The sequence below is a fragment of the Lepidochelys kempii genome, chromosome 6, assembly GCF_965140265.1.
Source record: "Lepidochelys kempii isolate rLepKem1 chromosome 6, rLepKem1.hap2, whole genome shotgun sequence".
Lineage (NCBI taxonomy): Eukaryota > Metazoa > Chordata > Testudines > Cheloniidae > Lepidochelys > Lepidochelys kempii.
Genome location: NC_133261.1, coordinates 28545610 through 28562289, shown reverse-complemented (window position 1 = coordinate 28562289; position 16680 = coordinate 28545610). Strand labels below are relative to the sequence as shown.

General features: G+C 42.8%; 1 protein-coding gene across 5 annotated transcripts in view; it reads right to left on the bottom strand.

Moving 5' to 3' along the window:
* The window catches only part of SLC67A1 (solute carrier family 67 member 1), a 141098-nt gene that overhangs the window by 104348 nt on the left and 20070 nt on the right, over nucleotides 1-16680 (bottom strand). The window contains exons 1-2 of one of the 5 annotated variants that reach the window (XM_073347275.1): nucleotides 5666-5748; nucleotides 2704-2906 (exon numbers count right to left, since the gene is read on the bottom strand). The exons of 2 other annotated variants lie outside the window; for them this stretch is intronic. In XM_073347275.1, the coding sequence (XP_073203376.1) occupies nucleotides 2704-2880 (177 nt within the window). In that variant the 5' untranslated portion in view covers nucleotides 2881-2906; nucleotides 5666-5748. Of the gene's footprint in view, nucleotides 1-2703; nucleotides 2924-5665; nucleotides 5749-16680 lie in introns of those variants that run through there. 2 more of the 5 variants (XM_073347274.1, XM_073347276.1) reach the window with 2 other exon arrangements.

Below are 16680 nucleotides of genomic sequence, written 5' to 3'. Positions count from 1 at the left end.
TGCACCCAGTGCACTAAATGCCCCAATAATAACGAACTTTAACCCACAAACTCCCTTGACTACAGGGGTGTTAACGGGTCACTTCACCTTGAATTGTCTCTTGAAATATGTGTTAACGACTTATGCTAAACAATCTGTTCGGCTTGTTTCAGAGTAGCAGCTGTGTTAGTTTGTATCCGCAAAAAGAAAAGGAGTACTTGTGGCACCTTAGAGACTAACAAATTTATTTGAGCATAAGCTTTCATGAGCTACATCCAATGAAGTGAGCTGTAGCTCACAAAAGCTCATGCTCAAATAAATTTGTTAGTCTCTAAGGTGCCACAAATACTCCTTTTCTTTTTGTTCAGCTTGTATTTAGCTGTGACACTGTTGAGTACCTTTCCCAGACCTGCAGAAGAGCTCTGTGTAGCTGGAAAGCTTGTCTCTCTCACCAACAGATGTTGGTCCAATAAAAAAAATATTACCTCACCCACCTTGTCTCTCTGTTTTCACACTGGCATTTTGAGGCAGACAAGGAAGTTCTTAACAACTCAGCTAATGCTGAAGGGGATGATTTAACTTTACCCCTCGTTTGCCTTTGGATATGAAGTGCACATCACTCTGAGCACCACACAGGAGGATCTTGTGGATCACGTCATCATGACACCCTATTTAATCAAGCAAGCTGCATTAACAGCAAATATCACATAAACAAAATGGCATCTGTACTACCAGTCCCCTCCACATCCCAAAGCTGGAAGCACCCTAAAAAACCTTGTGCCCAAGGGACAGATGCCTCAGACTCAGGCTTTTGCTTTGTAATGTTTAATGCAAAAGTAACATTTTGAAGCTTCCGAAGCACTTAATACCACCTGTGCACAGAGTCACCAGCCCTATAAATCTGACACTTTCACTACCACTAAATACACTCAACACATTTTGTAAATGAGAGAGCCACCTTGCATTGCCATATGGCATATCCTGGGACTGTTCATGCTGTGATACTGTGCACTGCATAAAATTAATTTGCCTAAAAATGTACATATGTAGAAAATCACTCAAACTACAGCAAACAGCTTCTTTCTTGTAGCCCAGCCTATACACTTGTAGCCAGCCAACACTTAATACTCCAGTGTGAGTTCACCATCCTTGGGTATTTAGAGAGACATTATAAATGCAAGACATTTTACTGTCTGGACAGTTTTACACACTATTTATTACAACCAGTATTTGAGAATACTGCCGCTGAAAGAGTAAAGCAAATAATATATCTAGCACAGGTATTTCTGTGGGTTTAATCTTTGTATTGGAGAGAGCTTGGTGAATAGTCAGAATTCCTTCTGTGTGGAAAGTTAGTTTTACTTAGTCTCATAGCCCAGCGTGATTACATCAGTCACCCACAGACAAGCACTAAGAGACCATGCAACAGAGCAGCCGCTGTTGGGCTGGTTTATGAAAGGGGGGCACAGAGCGCACTGTCTCTGGAGACACAGAGATGGGAGAGAGCTCTCATAGCAGGCGAGAGAAGAAAAATGAGGAAAAGAAAAATAAGAGGAAGAGCTCAGAGATGTGAGTGGAGTGGGAACTACATTTTTACTTGATAATATCCTTTTAAAATGACCTGCAACTTGATTACCGCAGCATCCCCCAGTCTGGCTTTGGCACCTGCAACTCTGTGCCCTCTAGGCCATTGAAATTGCTGCTACAGAGATCATCTTCTTGACTCATTGTTCTGATCACACCAACACCACTTTTGAGACCCACCCTTGACTCCGCCTCCTGGACTGCATCAAACACAGATTTCTTGGCCTTCCATACAGACACCTTCACAATTCAGCCCTGCCATAACTAATCCGTCCTATTGTCTTAATGCAACCTCCATCCCCACCTCTACTTGGACAACAGGGCCAGTTGCAATCTTCCACAAACACTTTTGCTCTCTCTACCACGAAGCCTCTTACATGTGGGGAAAGTGCCCTGTCAAAATCTGTAAAGCCACTATTTTATCAACCTTCAAATCCCTCCTTAAAATTCACCTCTTGCATGGTGTCTACAGAAAGCTGCCACCCGAGAACCACTGGACAAGTGGCGCGTTGTGATTACAGGCTCCTGACTGGCTTATTACACATACATACTGTGCACAAAGCGGTCTATGCTAATATATTCTATTATTGTTACCCTATGCTCCCTCCCCATGCCTGCTTGTTAGTTCACCTACCTACTACAGCTTGTGTTTTAGATTATAAACTCTTTGGAGCAGGGACTGCACTTTGTGTTTGCACAGGGCCCAGCATAATGCAGCACGCGTCCGGCAGAGGCCTCTAGCCACTACTGCAATATAAAAAATAATCATCTGCCTGCCATGCTTAATTGGTAATGAAAGAAGTGCCAGGGCTCAAGCAATTTCATAATTGACACGGCAAGCCCAAAGGTCCCGGGGATATGAACTGCCAAGCCTCGACGTGCTGGGGCTCAGCCTGATAAGCCCTGGTACAAATTAAGTACTGTCTGCCTGTCATTAGTTATGTGCATCTATTCACCGAATGTACATGGAGTGCCATGTGAAAGGCCAATATATTCACTTACATCTGACTTTCTAGTCAGATCTAAACTTTCTCCCCTATTTCCTTGTAGAAAGTCTCCTCTAATGTTGTTGAAAAACTGAATAGTCTGTGTTGAAAGAAAGTGGTCTGGTCTATTAAAGCAGGCTCAAATGGTACTCACTGGAATGATCCCAATCTGCATGAACAAGCAGGTTAGGTCCATGGCTGTGATCAGATAAGTGAGCCGGATCACTTGCTGCTTTTGGATCATATTTTCTGGCTTGTTCTGGTCCTGCAAGATCGCTCTCTTGAATATCAGTTCCTGTTTCTCTCCTCCAGAGCTGGCCCCTTCATTCATGCACACTGCCCAGGCTGAAATGTAACCTGAAAGGGAACTTTTAGCTAGGCACATAAGCTCATTTACATACAAGGTGCAAAAGTCACATTTGCAATTTGAGGCTTAAGGGCGTGAAAGCTGCTGAGTCACTGTGTTTTGCTGAGTCTTTTTCTTTTATTTCGTTTTTACAAATGGAGACCTTCTGTGTTATCTTTGATCCCGACATTAGAGTGGACCACTTTAATGACAAGGAATCTCATTCATGTTTCTTGTTCTCGACTTAACCATTGGATTAAACAGAACTGTTGTAGTGTTAAAGAAGAAGGCCATTTTTAGAATCCCAGCAGAGCTGCAGTTGAACTCAGTACCAAAGGGCTAAAATTATAGAGCACAACAGTCCCTCACTTTGTAATTGTTACTGCGTCAACACCTTAAGGGTATGTTGCAGGGGCGGCAAACTACAGCCCGTGGGCCAGATCTGGCCCGTCAGGGCTTTGGATCTGGCCCATGGGATTGCCGCCTCCGTGGTGCCATGGGCCCCGCGCCACTCCCGGAAGCAGCCGACACCACATCCCTGCAGCCCCTGGAAGGGGGAGAGGGCAGAGGGCTCCGTGCGCTGCCCTTGCCTGTGGGTACCTCCACCTGCAGCTCCCATTGGCTGGGAACAGGGAACCGTGGCCAATGGGAGCTTTGGGGGAGGTACTCACAGACGAGGGCAGCACACAGAGCCCTCTGCCCTCCCTCCTCCAGGGGCCGCAGGGACATGGTGCTGGCCGCTTCCGGGAGTGGCGTGGGGCCAGGGCAGGCAGGCAGGGAGCCTGCCCTGGCCCCGGTGCGCGCCACTGCCACCCTGGAGCCGCTCCAGGTAAGCGGCGTCAGGCCAGAACCCGCACCCTGAACCCTTCCTGCACCCCAACCCCCTGCCGCACCCCTCCTGCGCCTCAACCCCCTGCCCTGAGCCCCCCTGTGCACTCCTCCCTGCACCCCTGCCCTGAGCCCCCTCCCACACTCTGAACTCCTTCCTGCACCCAACCCCCTTCCCTGAGCCCCCTCGTACATCCCGCACCCCTCCTCTGCCCCAACCCCTTGCCCTGAGCCCCTTCCTGCACCCCGCACCCCAACCCCCTGCCCCAGCCCTACATTCATGGCCCTGCATGCAATTTCCCCAACCAGATGTGGCCCTCGGGCCAAAAAGCTTGCCCACCCCTGGTATGTTGAGTCACCACTTTTTTTCAGCTGACTGTTTTGGCTTCTCTAAGTGCTGCCTTTTTAAAAAACAAAAAATGGCAAGCCAAAATAAACATGATTAGTATTGATTTTAAAAAGTGGAAAATGAAACATGATGTGGAATCACATTCAAGCCCTGAGTCTTTGTGCTACTTTTAATGGATCTGTGCAGACACTGGACCAAGCCCTGCTCTCTCACTCATAGACATGGAAGGTAATCTGCAGTTACACCTAAAGCGGAACTGGACCCTAGGGCTCTAAAAGGGAACGTAAAGGGCAACCTGTGATCTTGAGGGAAGACAGAGAGCCAACAACTCAGAGCTTTGACTCCAATGAGAAAGTGCATTTACTCCATGCTTTTAAGGTTTCAAATGGCTGATCAGGTACTCTCTTACTAACTTAGTCATGGCTGTGCCCATTTATGGTAGTTAGTAGATTGACATATGCCATGTGTGCTTGTTATTATTTAATATTTATATTACCATGGGGTCCAGAGGCCCAGATTTGGGATCAGTGATGTATTCATAAATGTTAAGGCCAGAAGGGATCACTGTGATCTACTAGTCCAGCCTTAATGCGGGGTGCAGCCCTCCGGTGGGGCATAAAGGACTGGCTGAAGGAGCCAGGTGGATGTCACGTAGATTGAGATGAGGACTAACAACACATGAGGAGATTGCAAGGCAGGTAATGGTTTCATTTTCCTGAATGGTGGTTCAAGTTTTCCAAAGTTTAAGAAACACTGGTCTAGTCTGACCTTCTACAGAACAGAGGCCATAAAACTTCAGCTGGTGATCCTGCAGCAAGCCAGGACCCCGCTGTGGTAGGAGCTGCACAAACACACAGCCTGCAAACACTCACATGTGACTTCACTGACACCGAAGTCAGTGAAACTAGTCCAGGATTGCCAACCCCAAGTGTTCAAAATTCACCCGTCAGGTCCCCAAAAGCCCAGAAGATTGGCTTTAAAAAAATCGTATAATTTTAAAAACAATAAGATTTTGGCCTCTTTTTATTTACCTGTTGATTTCTGAACCTGTAGGGTCACACTTTGTAGCTTTTTTCCTGCAATAAAGGCTGGAAATTGACCTCATTTACCTGACTCCAGGAGCTGAGGCTCTAAGAAAAATACCAAATTTTGCAAGACCATGATAAACGGTGACAATGGCACATCTGTAAAATGACCTGTGTGTGTTTGCAGGGTTGGCTCCATAGAGGGTGTCATGGTTCTTGTAACTGTTGGGGAGGCAGATTGTAAACACTTTGGAGCAGGGACCATTCTTTTGTATTTGTACAGAGCCTCGCACAATGGGGCCCTGGCCCATGACAGGAGTCTTAGCCAACACTACCACAATACAAATAAATAGGGAGGTTTCATGTTACAGGGGGAGGTGTTACCATAGTCAGAGAGTTCAGAGCAACACCATATTTTGCCAAATAAGCTGCAGCATGAAGAGCTGAAAGCAACACAGAGAAGAGACATGGTTATTGACTCTGATATTGTAAACGCCGTGCTCAAGTAGAGTCAAACCCCTATACAACCAGGGTCACATTTGTCACAGAAGAGGAGGAAATTACTTACAGGCTGACAGTTTTGTGGAAGATTGGTGCTAACATTCAACTCATCTGAGCATGAAAGAATGGGTTCTTCAGCAGCTGAATTTCCTGGAAGAGAGCCGCAAACAGCGTAAAACAAACTTCCTGGTTGAGAGTATGATGGGACAGGGGACTGTGAACAAATTATAATACTCAATATACGAGTAAAATTAACAACAAAAGTCTGTCTTAGAGATTTTGAGACCATCAGAAATCCAGTCCAGACAAAGAACATGTAATTACTTACTGCTGACAGGAAAAGCTGCCGATCTGCACTTAAAAATCTTCAGTGAGTTGATTGATCAGCATGTCTAAATTGGAGCTGAAAACAGTCTATGTAAAGGCTACCAAAGAAATTTGGTCACACACCCCACTACTCCTCCCACAGCTGTGCTCCATACTGCACTGCCAAAAGGAGTCTGTATGCAGTCTCCCTGTGTGCACTTTGGATTGACCTGATGTTTACTGGCACTAAGAAAGGAACTGAGATGAGAGGCCAGTTTTCGCGTCTAGCCTGTAGATCAAGGTACCGAAGGGACAAGACTCTGAAGAGGTTACACCTAAAGTTAAGCTCTGAGGCCAAGATTTTCAATATTCAAAACTGCTAATTTTAGATGAGTCAATGAATTGAGGAGCAAGCCACTCTGTCTGGCTTGTTCCTCTTTGAAGTCAGAGTAAGTTACAATGCAAAATGCATCAAAAGCTACTGCTTATCAGTATGATTTCACACCTCCGCTAGGAGGCCCTGTGGGTTCAGCTTTTTGAGAGGTATCAGAATGGCCTCAGTTCCATGGGATCTTCACGGATATCTCCCACAGATCTCCAGATAATGCAGCTCATTGCGATCATTCCCACTTTACCAATGTGAAGCCTCCAGCCCCACAAGGAGGCATGACTAGATGGTCCATGTTCTCTTTCCACCCAGCTTTACAAGGAAAGGGAGCATCCTCCCCTGTAGAAGCCCTTGAGGAATTCCACCATGATTTCAACAATTTCCATCCCACCATCAACCTCAGCGTGGACCAGTCCACACAACAGATCCACTTCCTGGATACTACGGTGCTAATAAGCGATGGTCACATAAACACCACCCTATACCAGAAACCTACTGACCGCTATGCCTACCTACCTGCCTCCAGCTTTCATCCAGATCACACCACACGATCCATTCTCTATAGCCAAGCTCTATGATACAACCGCATTTGCTCCAACCCCTCAGACAGAGACAAACACCTACAAGATCTCTATCAAGCATTCTTACAACTACAATACCCACCTGCTGAAGTGAAGGAACAGATTGACAGAGCCAGAAGGGTACCCAGAAGTCACCTACTACAGGACAGGCCCAACAAAGAAAATACCAGAACACCACTAGCCATCACCTTCAGCCCCCAACTAAAACCTCTCCAACGCATCATCAAGGATCTACAACCTATCCTGAAGGACAATCCATCACTCTCACAGATCTTGGGAGACTGGCCAGTCCTTGCTTACAGACAGCCCCCCAACCTGAAGCAAATACTCACCAGCAACCACACACCACACAACAGAACCACTAACCCAGGAACCCATCCTTGCAACAAAGCCTGTTGCCAACTGTGTCCACATATCTATTCAGGGGACACCATTATAGGGCCTAATCACATCAGCCACATTATCAGAGGCTCGTTCATCTGCACATCTACCAATGTGGATCTATGCCATCATGTGCCAGCAATGCCCCTCTGCCATGTACATTGGCCAAACTGGACAGTCTCTACATAAAAGAATAAATGGACACAAATCAGACGTCAAGAATTATAACATTCAAAAACCAGTTGGAGAACACTTCAATCTCTTTGGTCACTCCATTACAGACCTAAAAGTTGCAATTCTTCAACAAAAAAACTTCAAAAACAGACTCCAACGAGAGATTGCTGAATTGGAATTAATTTGCAAACTGGATACAATTAACTTAGGCTTGAATAAAGACTGGGAGTGGATGGGTTATTACACAAAGTAAAACTATTTCCCCATGTTTATTCCCCCCCTCCACCTCCGACTGTTCCTCAGATGTTCTTGTCAACTGCTGGAAATGGCCCACCTTGATTATCACTACAAAAGGTTTTCTCCCCCCTCCTCCCTCCCCGTCCCGCTCTCCTGCTGGTAATAGCTCACCTTACCTGATCACTCTTGTTACAGTGTGTATGGCAACACCCATGGTTTCATGTTCTCTGTGTATATAAATCTCCCCACTGTATTTTCCACTGAATGCATCCGATGAAGTGAGCTGTAGCTCATGAAAGCTTATGCTCAAATAAATTTGTTAGTCTCTAAAGTGCCACAAGTCCTCCTTTTCTTTTTTCCTAGAACACTGTCAGTAGATGGAGCACTTCACCCAGGTAGTAAATGACAAATAGGGAGATGGCAGAGATAATAATCCTACACTTCCTTAATGGAGAAGGCCCTGAGCACCATGCCAGTTAAACAAGCACACCCAGCTCTTATTGAAGTGCAACAGGGGCTGCACCCACACAACTGATAGGATGACACAAGTCCCAGGATCTTTACATTCAGAGTTCTATGTAGCTTTCCTCATGTTTGCTCTCTCCTATCCTCTCATTCACAGCCTAGCCCTAGACAGTCTTATTTAGGGTTCAGCAAAATCAGTTTTTGCTGAAAACAGAGAAGGAGGAAAGAGGCATGGGGAAAGGAAGGAGCAGATCTTGGGGTAGAGATGTGGGGTTGAGAGACAAAGAGGCTTAAAGAACTGGCGGAGAGTCTGGTGCATGAAGTTAAGCCTTTGCTGAATCAATTTGAGGCTGAACCTTCCTGCTTTTACTTATTCCCACTCTGCACTTTTTCACAGTGGCTACACACAGAGTGGCAGATTAATTTTCTGATTTCAAACCAGCTCTGTTGATCTTTAAAGGTCTGATCTAAAACCCACTGAAATCAATGGAAAAAGTTCCATGGGCTTTGGATCAGGGCCTAAAGTCTTTTGCTCTGTCTCAGATCTTATCCTTGGGCCTTGCCTCTGTAGGGATGTCATGATGGTACATTGAGTATGTTGGCCCTTATAATGTGGGACTCAGTCTACCTTGGCACCTATCTCAGACCACTTAAAGTATATAAAACTTATCCTTCAAAAAACTTATTTTTTATTAGAGCTGTTAAAAAAAGTGAAAAGCTAATTTTGTTTAAAATGTCACAGTTGTTTTCAATTTAAAGTGGTTCAAATTAACCCCTTTTTAGTTTTATGGGTTCCCTCCCTCCCTCCCGCAATATTATTTTTACATGAAAACCACAACTGAATTTTTTTGTATACCAGAAACCTGATTTTTTTGTTTCTGAAAACTAAGACTTTCAATAACCATTTTCATAAACATTAAAAAACAAACGAACAACCAACCCCCTATTTGGGCCTGAATTTTTTCATTGCAATTCTTATTTTTTAAGACTAGGTCATTTTTCAGCAGCAAAAAACAACTAAAATAAAACAAAAAACCCCACAAAATCCCCTCCCCCTACAACTAATTCAAAAATTTCCAACCAGCTCTGGGTTTTATTATGAGTGTGCGCACACACACACGGTATTGCAAGCCATTTTCCTTCCATCCCTTTTTTCTTCAGTATAACCTCATCCCACTTTTGTCTCATGCGGGTGGGTTTTGTTATATTCCCTGACAGACAGTACTTCCATAGTCTAGTTACCCTGAATTATCAGACAGTGCTCCTAGCACCTGGTAGCAGAAAAGTGGCTTGGGGAAAGGCTGCTTTATTATTAACATTGTTATAAGAAGAGCCTGCAGAACTAAAGAAGCCATAGTAGGTGCTGACTGTGGAGGAAAGGTTCCTCTTTCTTCAGCATGGTCAGAGTTGACCCATTCTCATTGATCTTAAGGCCACAAGAGACCATTATGATTATCTAGTCTGACCGACCCCTTGTTATAACACAGGCCATACCAAAAAAAAAAAAAGGATGGAGAATCCACCGCTTCCCTTGGTAGTTTGTTCCAACAAGTTTAATCATTCTAGTTAATACAAATTGCAAAAGGAGGTTTCATGGATTACAGTTAACTAAGTACAAGAAAAACTTTTTCCACCTGAAGTTTTGGTGGTGAAGCTTTTTGCCCTGATGATGCAAACACACATATGCTTTCCTGTGACTAGCCCTATTGGAGTCAGTAAGTGTTTGCAAGATTGCCTTACATTTCATTAACCTATCCACCTTAACATTTCCAACTTCCTACATGCTACATCCTATACATGAATTTTTAAAATGCTACCCCTTTGAAATCAGATGTCCTGCTAATGGGCCACACTGCATGATTACTAACTTGTTTCCAGGGAAAAATTCTTCTTACCAAGCTTGGAATGATGGGTATGCATCATCCAAAACCAGTGGCCATCTATTGTGCATGCTAACTAGATCCAGTATATAGCTCAAGTCAGCAGAATCTCTGTTACAGTTAACCCAGACTTCCTTACACAGGACAATATTCAAACATCAAAGAATTAATTGTATTAATTTAAAAAGATGAAGTGAGGAAGGGAGATTAAATCAGTTAAACAGTCAGAGACAAAAAAGTCTCAGCATCTCTTTTCCCATTCTCCATATGGCTGTAATCCTGACCCTGGAACTGCTACCTTTCGGTGGAATTTATGGGCAAAAGGCAAACTTCACCATTGGCATTAGAAAGCCCCACTCCACTGAAGTCCAAGTAGCCTGGCACACACTTATGCCAGTGGTGAATTTGGTTCCACAATTTAGCTGAGAGTCAACAGCAGTTTGAGAAAAATATGTTTGGCTGAAACTTACAGAATCAGATGTACCACTGGGCCAAATTCTACTCTTGGTTACCGAGTTGTAAACTTCCACTGAAGCCAATGACACTATAAAATGGAAATCTTGTTAATTAATTCTTTGATCCTTTGTAGTAGTAATGTTAGTGAAGAATTGGCATTGGAGAAGCATAGCAGTTTTATCTGAAAGCACCTTACTAGAGTTAGTAGACTAGATAATTGTTGATAGCATGTGATAACTAATTTGTCACACTTTAAAAAAGATTAGGGCTTTCAAGCGATTAAAAAAATTCATCACATGATTAATCACACTGTTAAACAATAATAGAATACCATTTACAAATGTCAAATTATGTACAAAAAACCTGCATTCAAAAATAAAACAATATAAAACTTTAGAGCCTACAAGTCCACTCAGTCTTACTTCAGCCAATCACTCAAACAAGTTTGGTTACATTTGTAGGAGATAATGCTGCCCACTTCTTGTTTTCAATGTCACCTGAAAATGAGAGCAGATATTCACATGGCACTGTTGTAACCAGTGTAGCAAGATATTTACGTGCCAGATGTGGTAAATATTCATATGTCCCTTCAAGCTTCAACCACCATTCCAGAGGACACGCATCCATGCTGATGAAGGATTCTGCTCAGTAACGATCCAAAGCAGAGTGGACCGATGCATGTTCATTTTCATCATCTGAGTCAGATGCCACCAGCAGAAGGTTGATTTTCTTTTTTGGTGGTTCAGGTTCTGTAGTTTCTGCAGCTGAGTGTTGCTCTTCTAAGACTTCTGAAAGCATGCTCCACACGTTGTCCCTTTCAGATTTTGGACAGAACTTTAGATTCTTAAACCTTGGGTCAAGTTCTGTAGCTATCTTTAGAAATCTCACATTGGTACCTTCTTTGCATTTTGTCAAATCTGCAGTGACAGTGTTTATAAATCAAACAACATGTGCTGGGTCATCATCTGAGACTGCTATAACATGAAATATATGGCAGAATGCGGGTAAAACAGAGCAGGTGACATACAATTCTCCCCAGAGGAGTTCAGTCACAAATTTAATTAACACACTATTTTTTTTAACGATCAGCAGCAGCATGGAACCATGTCCTCCAGAATGGTGGCTGAAGGGGCATACGAATGTTTAGCATATCTGGCTAAATACCTTGCAATGCTGGCTACAAAAGTGTCATGCAAACACCTGCTCTCACTTTCAGGTGACACTGAAAATAAGAAGCAGGCAGCAGTATCTCCCGTAAATGTAAACAAACTTATTTGTCTTAGCGATTGGCTGAACAAGAAATAGGACTGAGTGGACTTGTAGGCTCTAAAGTTTTACACTGTTTTGTTTTTGAGTGCAGTTATGTAACAAAAAAAATCTACATTTATAAGTGACACATTCATGATAGAGATTGCACTACAGTACTTGTATGAGATGAATTGAAAAATACTATTTCTTTTGTTTGTCATTTTTACAGTGCAAATATTTGTAATAAAAATAATATAAAGTGAGCACTGTACACTTTGCATTCTGTGTTATAAATGAAATTAATATATTTGAAAATGTAGAAAACATCGAAAATTATTTAAATAAATGGTATTCTATTATTGTTTAACAGTGCCATTAATCCACGAATAAATGGACTGCTAAAGCAAACGGAAAAGGACTTACTAGTACCGAACAGATACACTCAGAGGGGTGGGATGGGTTGAGAAGGTGAAGGTGGAGGGAAGGAAAAGACAGAAGACAAATCTGTTGTGAATACTATGCGGATTGTGCTGACTGCTATCCCTCATTGTATTCACTGATGAAAGCTATCTGAGATGTGTTTTACAGTGTTGATGAATGACTTGTCTATCTAATGCCGCCTTCCTGATGTTTGTTTACCTGGCAATTGCTGGAAGAACACAAAGAGTGGGAAAGCAAAGCACATCTTCAAAACAAGGGTTTTCACAGCTTAATGACTCTTTTTATTATTCAGGCAGAATTCCCACTGAAGTCTCTTGTGAGAATCAAGGCTTTCTAAAAGAGTGTATTGGGGATATGGGAATCTGTCCACAGCAAAGCTACTGCTTGGAAATCAAATGTTAGCTTAAAAAGGGTTGGTGGGGGGGGAAGGTTCTTTAGATTCTTAAATAAATTAATTGTGAGGAATCTGTAAACAGTCTCCTCTGTTCAGCAGTAGATAGCAATTTTTATTAAGCAGGTTAAGTTTCCTTTGTCAATTTAACATGTACGGGAACTATTCAGCCTTATCTCTAGCATCGCTGAGGAGGTTGGGTGCAATCCACCCGCTATGCAGAGGGCCAGAAAAAATGCTGATGGACCACTAAATACAGGGCATACATGGAATGTGAAAATAGCTTAAAGCTGCTTTCCCTTCTGGCTGTCCCGCCCCTGCACCATTTAAGACCTCAAAATAGAGCAAGGACCAATAGTCAAGGAACTATTATATTAGTATGTTGCTTAAACACTGTCAAATATACAGTTTAGATGTAAAAAGATTCAGTGAAGACAATTATATTGTTACTTATCCTCAAAGTTCTACCTCCTTAAATCCCATGTGATAGCACCCAGGAAGGGACAAGAGGGAGAAATATCCCAAAACAAACTCAAAGTATATGCTAAACTGCTTTAATGATGTTAACTACTAAAAGGAGGTTTTTGACTCTGCGGTCCTTCAAAGTCATGGGCTCTCGTCTGGTCTGATACACATCCTAAGAATAGCAGCAGAAAGGAAATGGTCCTCTGCAATTCTCTCTGGGGACAGAGTACAGGCAGCTTCCTCATCAAGAAACATTCTCCTAATAAGCATCCAAGAATGCTGTGAGAGCGAGCTCTTGTTACTCACTTTAAATTAGTCCCCCCATCTTTGACTGAAATGGTCTCATTTGTAATATGGTGAAAGATTTATATAGTTAAGCAAACAAGAGGGTATATGGTCTGATATTGCCAGAGTTATGTCCCATGTTTGTTGACTGATTTATTCCTTTGTCTAATTGTGTTTAAAAAAGAAAAAAGGCAGCTCACTAATGAATGGAAAAAGAACTCACATGGCCAGCAGAAAAGCCATGTTTAGTTTACAAAAAAACACAGGCTTCAGGGATTTTCATAAAAACTACAGAGACAGTCCAAATCGGCAATTAAATCAGACTCCCAGTGGCTGCAGATTTCTTTTGGCTCTTTCTATGTGGGTATTCAATTGCAAAGAGCAATTATTTATAATTTGTTCTTACACAATACTGGTGTGCTTATTCTGCCTTGTACATTTTTTGTAGAATGGAAACGACTATTGTTCATTCTTTCGGTAAGTCCTTTGTTACGTTGCATATTAAACTACAAATCACATTGTGTCTCAGCTATGATTGATTATTATTAACGTTTTAATGGGAGAGCCCAAAAGCCCCATCTGAGACTGGGGCTCCATTGGGGGCTGAACAAAACACATCGTAAGAGAGAGAGTCCCCGGCCCAAAGAGTTTATAATCTAGACAAGAGCAAAGGGTGGGAGAAAGGAAGGATTGTTGTCCTCATTTTACAGATGGGGAACAAAGGATTTTGTGACTTGCCCAAGCTCACACAGGAAGTCTGTAGCTGAGCTGGGAAGTGAACTCAGATCTTCTTCCAAGTCCCAGTCCAAAGCCTAACCCAGGGATTGGCAACCTTTGGCACGCGGCCCACTAGGGTAAGCCCCCTGGCGGGCCAGGTCTGTCTGTTTACCTGCCGCGTCTGCAGGTTCGGCCGATCACATCTCCCACTGGCCGCGGTTCACCGCTCCAGGCCAATGGGGGCTGTGGGAAAGGCGGCCAGCACATCCCTCGGCCCACACTGCTTCCCAGTGGGAGCAACGATTGGCTGAACCTGCGGATGCAGCAGGTAAACAAACTTATAATTTACTCTGTGCATAGTTCAATTGTAATCAGTGGGACAACTCGCTAGGTAAGGAACAACTCAGCAGGAGGAAATGTGGCAGGGCCTCTGACCCTAGTGTTGCATTGGCATATATAAGAACTGTACTGGGCCTGATGTATCTTTGCAACAAGAAGATATTTTGGAACCCATTTTCAGTAATGACATTTGGTACAATCTCAACTGCAGCGAGAAACAAAAAATCACCAAGCATGGCTGTTGTCATATTCAACAATGATATCATGGCACCATGTGTGTTCTCATGTGGCTGTATAGTCCAATCTGTGAGGAGAAAGATTGTGAACAATTGTCACATAAGAATGTGTAGGCTCCCACTGAAGACTTGGGATGGCGCTTGGTCCTTTTTTCAATCAGTTCTTTGAGTCTGTCTTCCTCAAAGTGTTTACAGCCTTTACTGATATAGTTGCTCTCCATTCAGGCCTGTCCTTGGCTGTATCTTCAAAGTTATCAATATTTGTACTGTAATAGATGCGATTCGGCTTGTGGTGTCTGATTTGTTTCCGTTGACCATCCCCTAGTGCTTTCTGATTTTCAACTCGTCATAGACAACTTTTTTCAGGAATCTATCACCACCCATTCTGATAACATGACCTGTCCATCTAAGTTGATCATTGAAGATTATTGCCTCCATGCTGGGTGGTTTTGTTAATATGTGAGATTTTTGTCTTGCCAGTGGACCTTTAGAACAGAGCAGTGACAATGCATGGGAAAAATTTCAAGTTGCTTAATGTGTCTATGGTAAACCATCCATGTTTCACACCATATATAAGGGATGCTATCACTACTGCCTAGTACATGATCGTTTTGTTAACTGTTGGTGGTGTGCTGGTTGAGTAGCCAATGGTGAAGACTTGCAAAAGCTGGGTTACCTCTCGTATTCAATTTGATATTTCTTGAGCCAGGGTCAGGAAACTATCACTTTAGATGGTACTGCCAAGATATGTTAAGTGATTGATGCTCTTTAGTTCTACACCATCAATGGTGATGTTTGGCTCAGTAGTAAAGGTTGATGGACCTGGTTGAAAAAAGGCTTCAGGTTTTTTCCAGGCAGATGGTGAGAACCCAAACTGTTTAGTTGTCTCTGAGAATCTGTCAAAGACAAGCTGTAGGTCACTTTCACCATGAACACAATCATCTGCAAAAAGGGTTTTTCATACGAGTTCTTAAAAATTTTTTGTCTTTGCAATAAGCCTTTGGAGACTGAAGAGCTTTCCATTAGTTCTGTACTTTATGTAGATGCCCTTTAGAAGATTGTCCACTGCATAATTCAGAATAGCTGCAAAGAAGAAACCAAAAAGGGCAGGTGCCAGTCCACAGCCTTGTTTCACCCCATTAGGTATGAGAAATGGTTTAACAAGGGCACCCTCTGAGAGTACTTTACCAGTCATATCTTTGTGGAATTAACATATGATGTTAACAAATTTGGTGAGGCAGCCTAACTTTTCAAGAATTTTCCAGAGGCCATTTCTTAGCACAATGCTAAACTTTTTTTTTTTTTTAAGACTAACAAAAACAGGTTACAGTTCCATGTTTTGTTCAATACATTTTTCCTGAATCCGTCTCACAATAAAAATCATATTTGTGTGGCTCTGACCTGATCTAAATCCACACTGGATTTCTGGTAGAAATTGCTCCAATACCATTTTGACAAGCCAACTGAGCAAAATATGGGCAAGGATTTTACCACCTACAGATAGCAGGGAGATACCCCGGTAGGTACCCCGGTCAGTTCTGTTGCCTTTATTTTTCTATAGTGTAACTATGATTGCATCTTTGAAATCCTGTGGAATTTCCTTGGCTTCTCAGATATCCTTAATGATTTCATGTAGATAGCAGAGAGTTTTGGGACTTGTGAGTTTAAAGATTTCAGCTGGTGTGCTGTCTTTGCCAGGTAATTTGCCTGACAATTTGTTTGATAGCTTTTTGCACTTCCTCAGTGATAGTTGGCTGAGTGATTTCTTCATATATGGGGTGCTGGGTCCGTTCCTCTAGCACCTGTGGGTTGACAATAGAGGAGTGGTTGAGTAGCTCAGTAAAGTGCTTTCAGAGGTGCCTCTCTTGTCGTTGATTAAGATAGATGCACCCGAACTCTTCAGTGGAGCTGGTCCCAATTTTGATTGACCATAAACGGCCTACAGGGAATCATAAAACATCTTTGTATTGTTAGCAGTGTGATGCTGTATTTCTTCTGCTTTCGTTTCCCACCAATCATCTTGTAAGACACAAAGCCATCTCTGAGACTGTGCTTGCAGGTAGTTGGATTTATCTTTGATGTTGATTCTTTG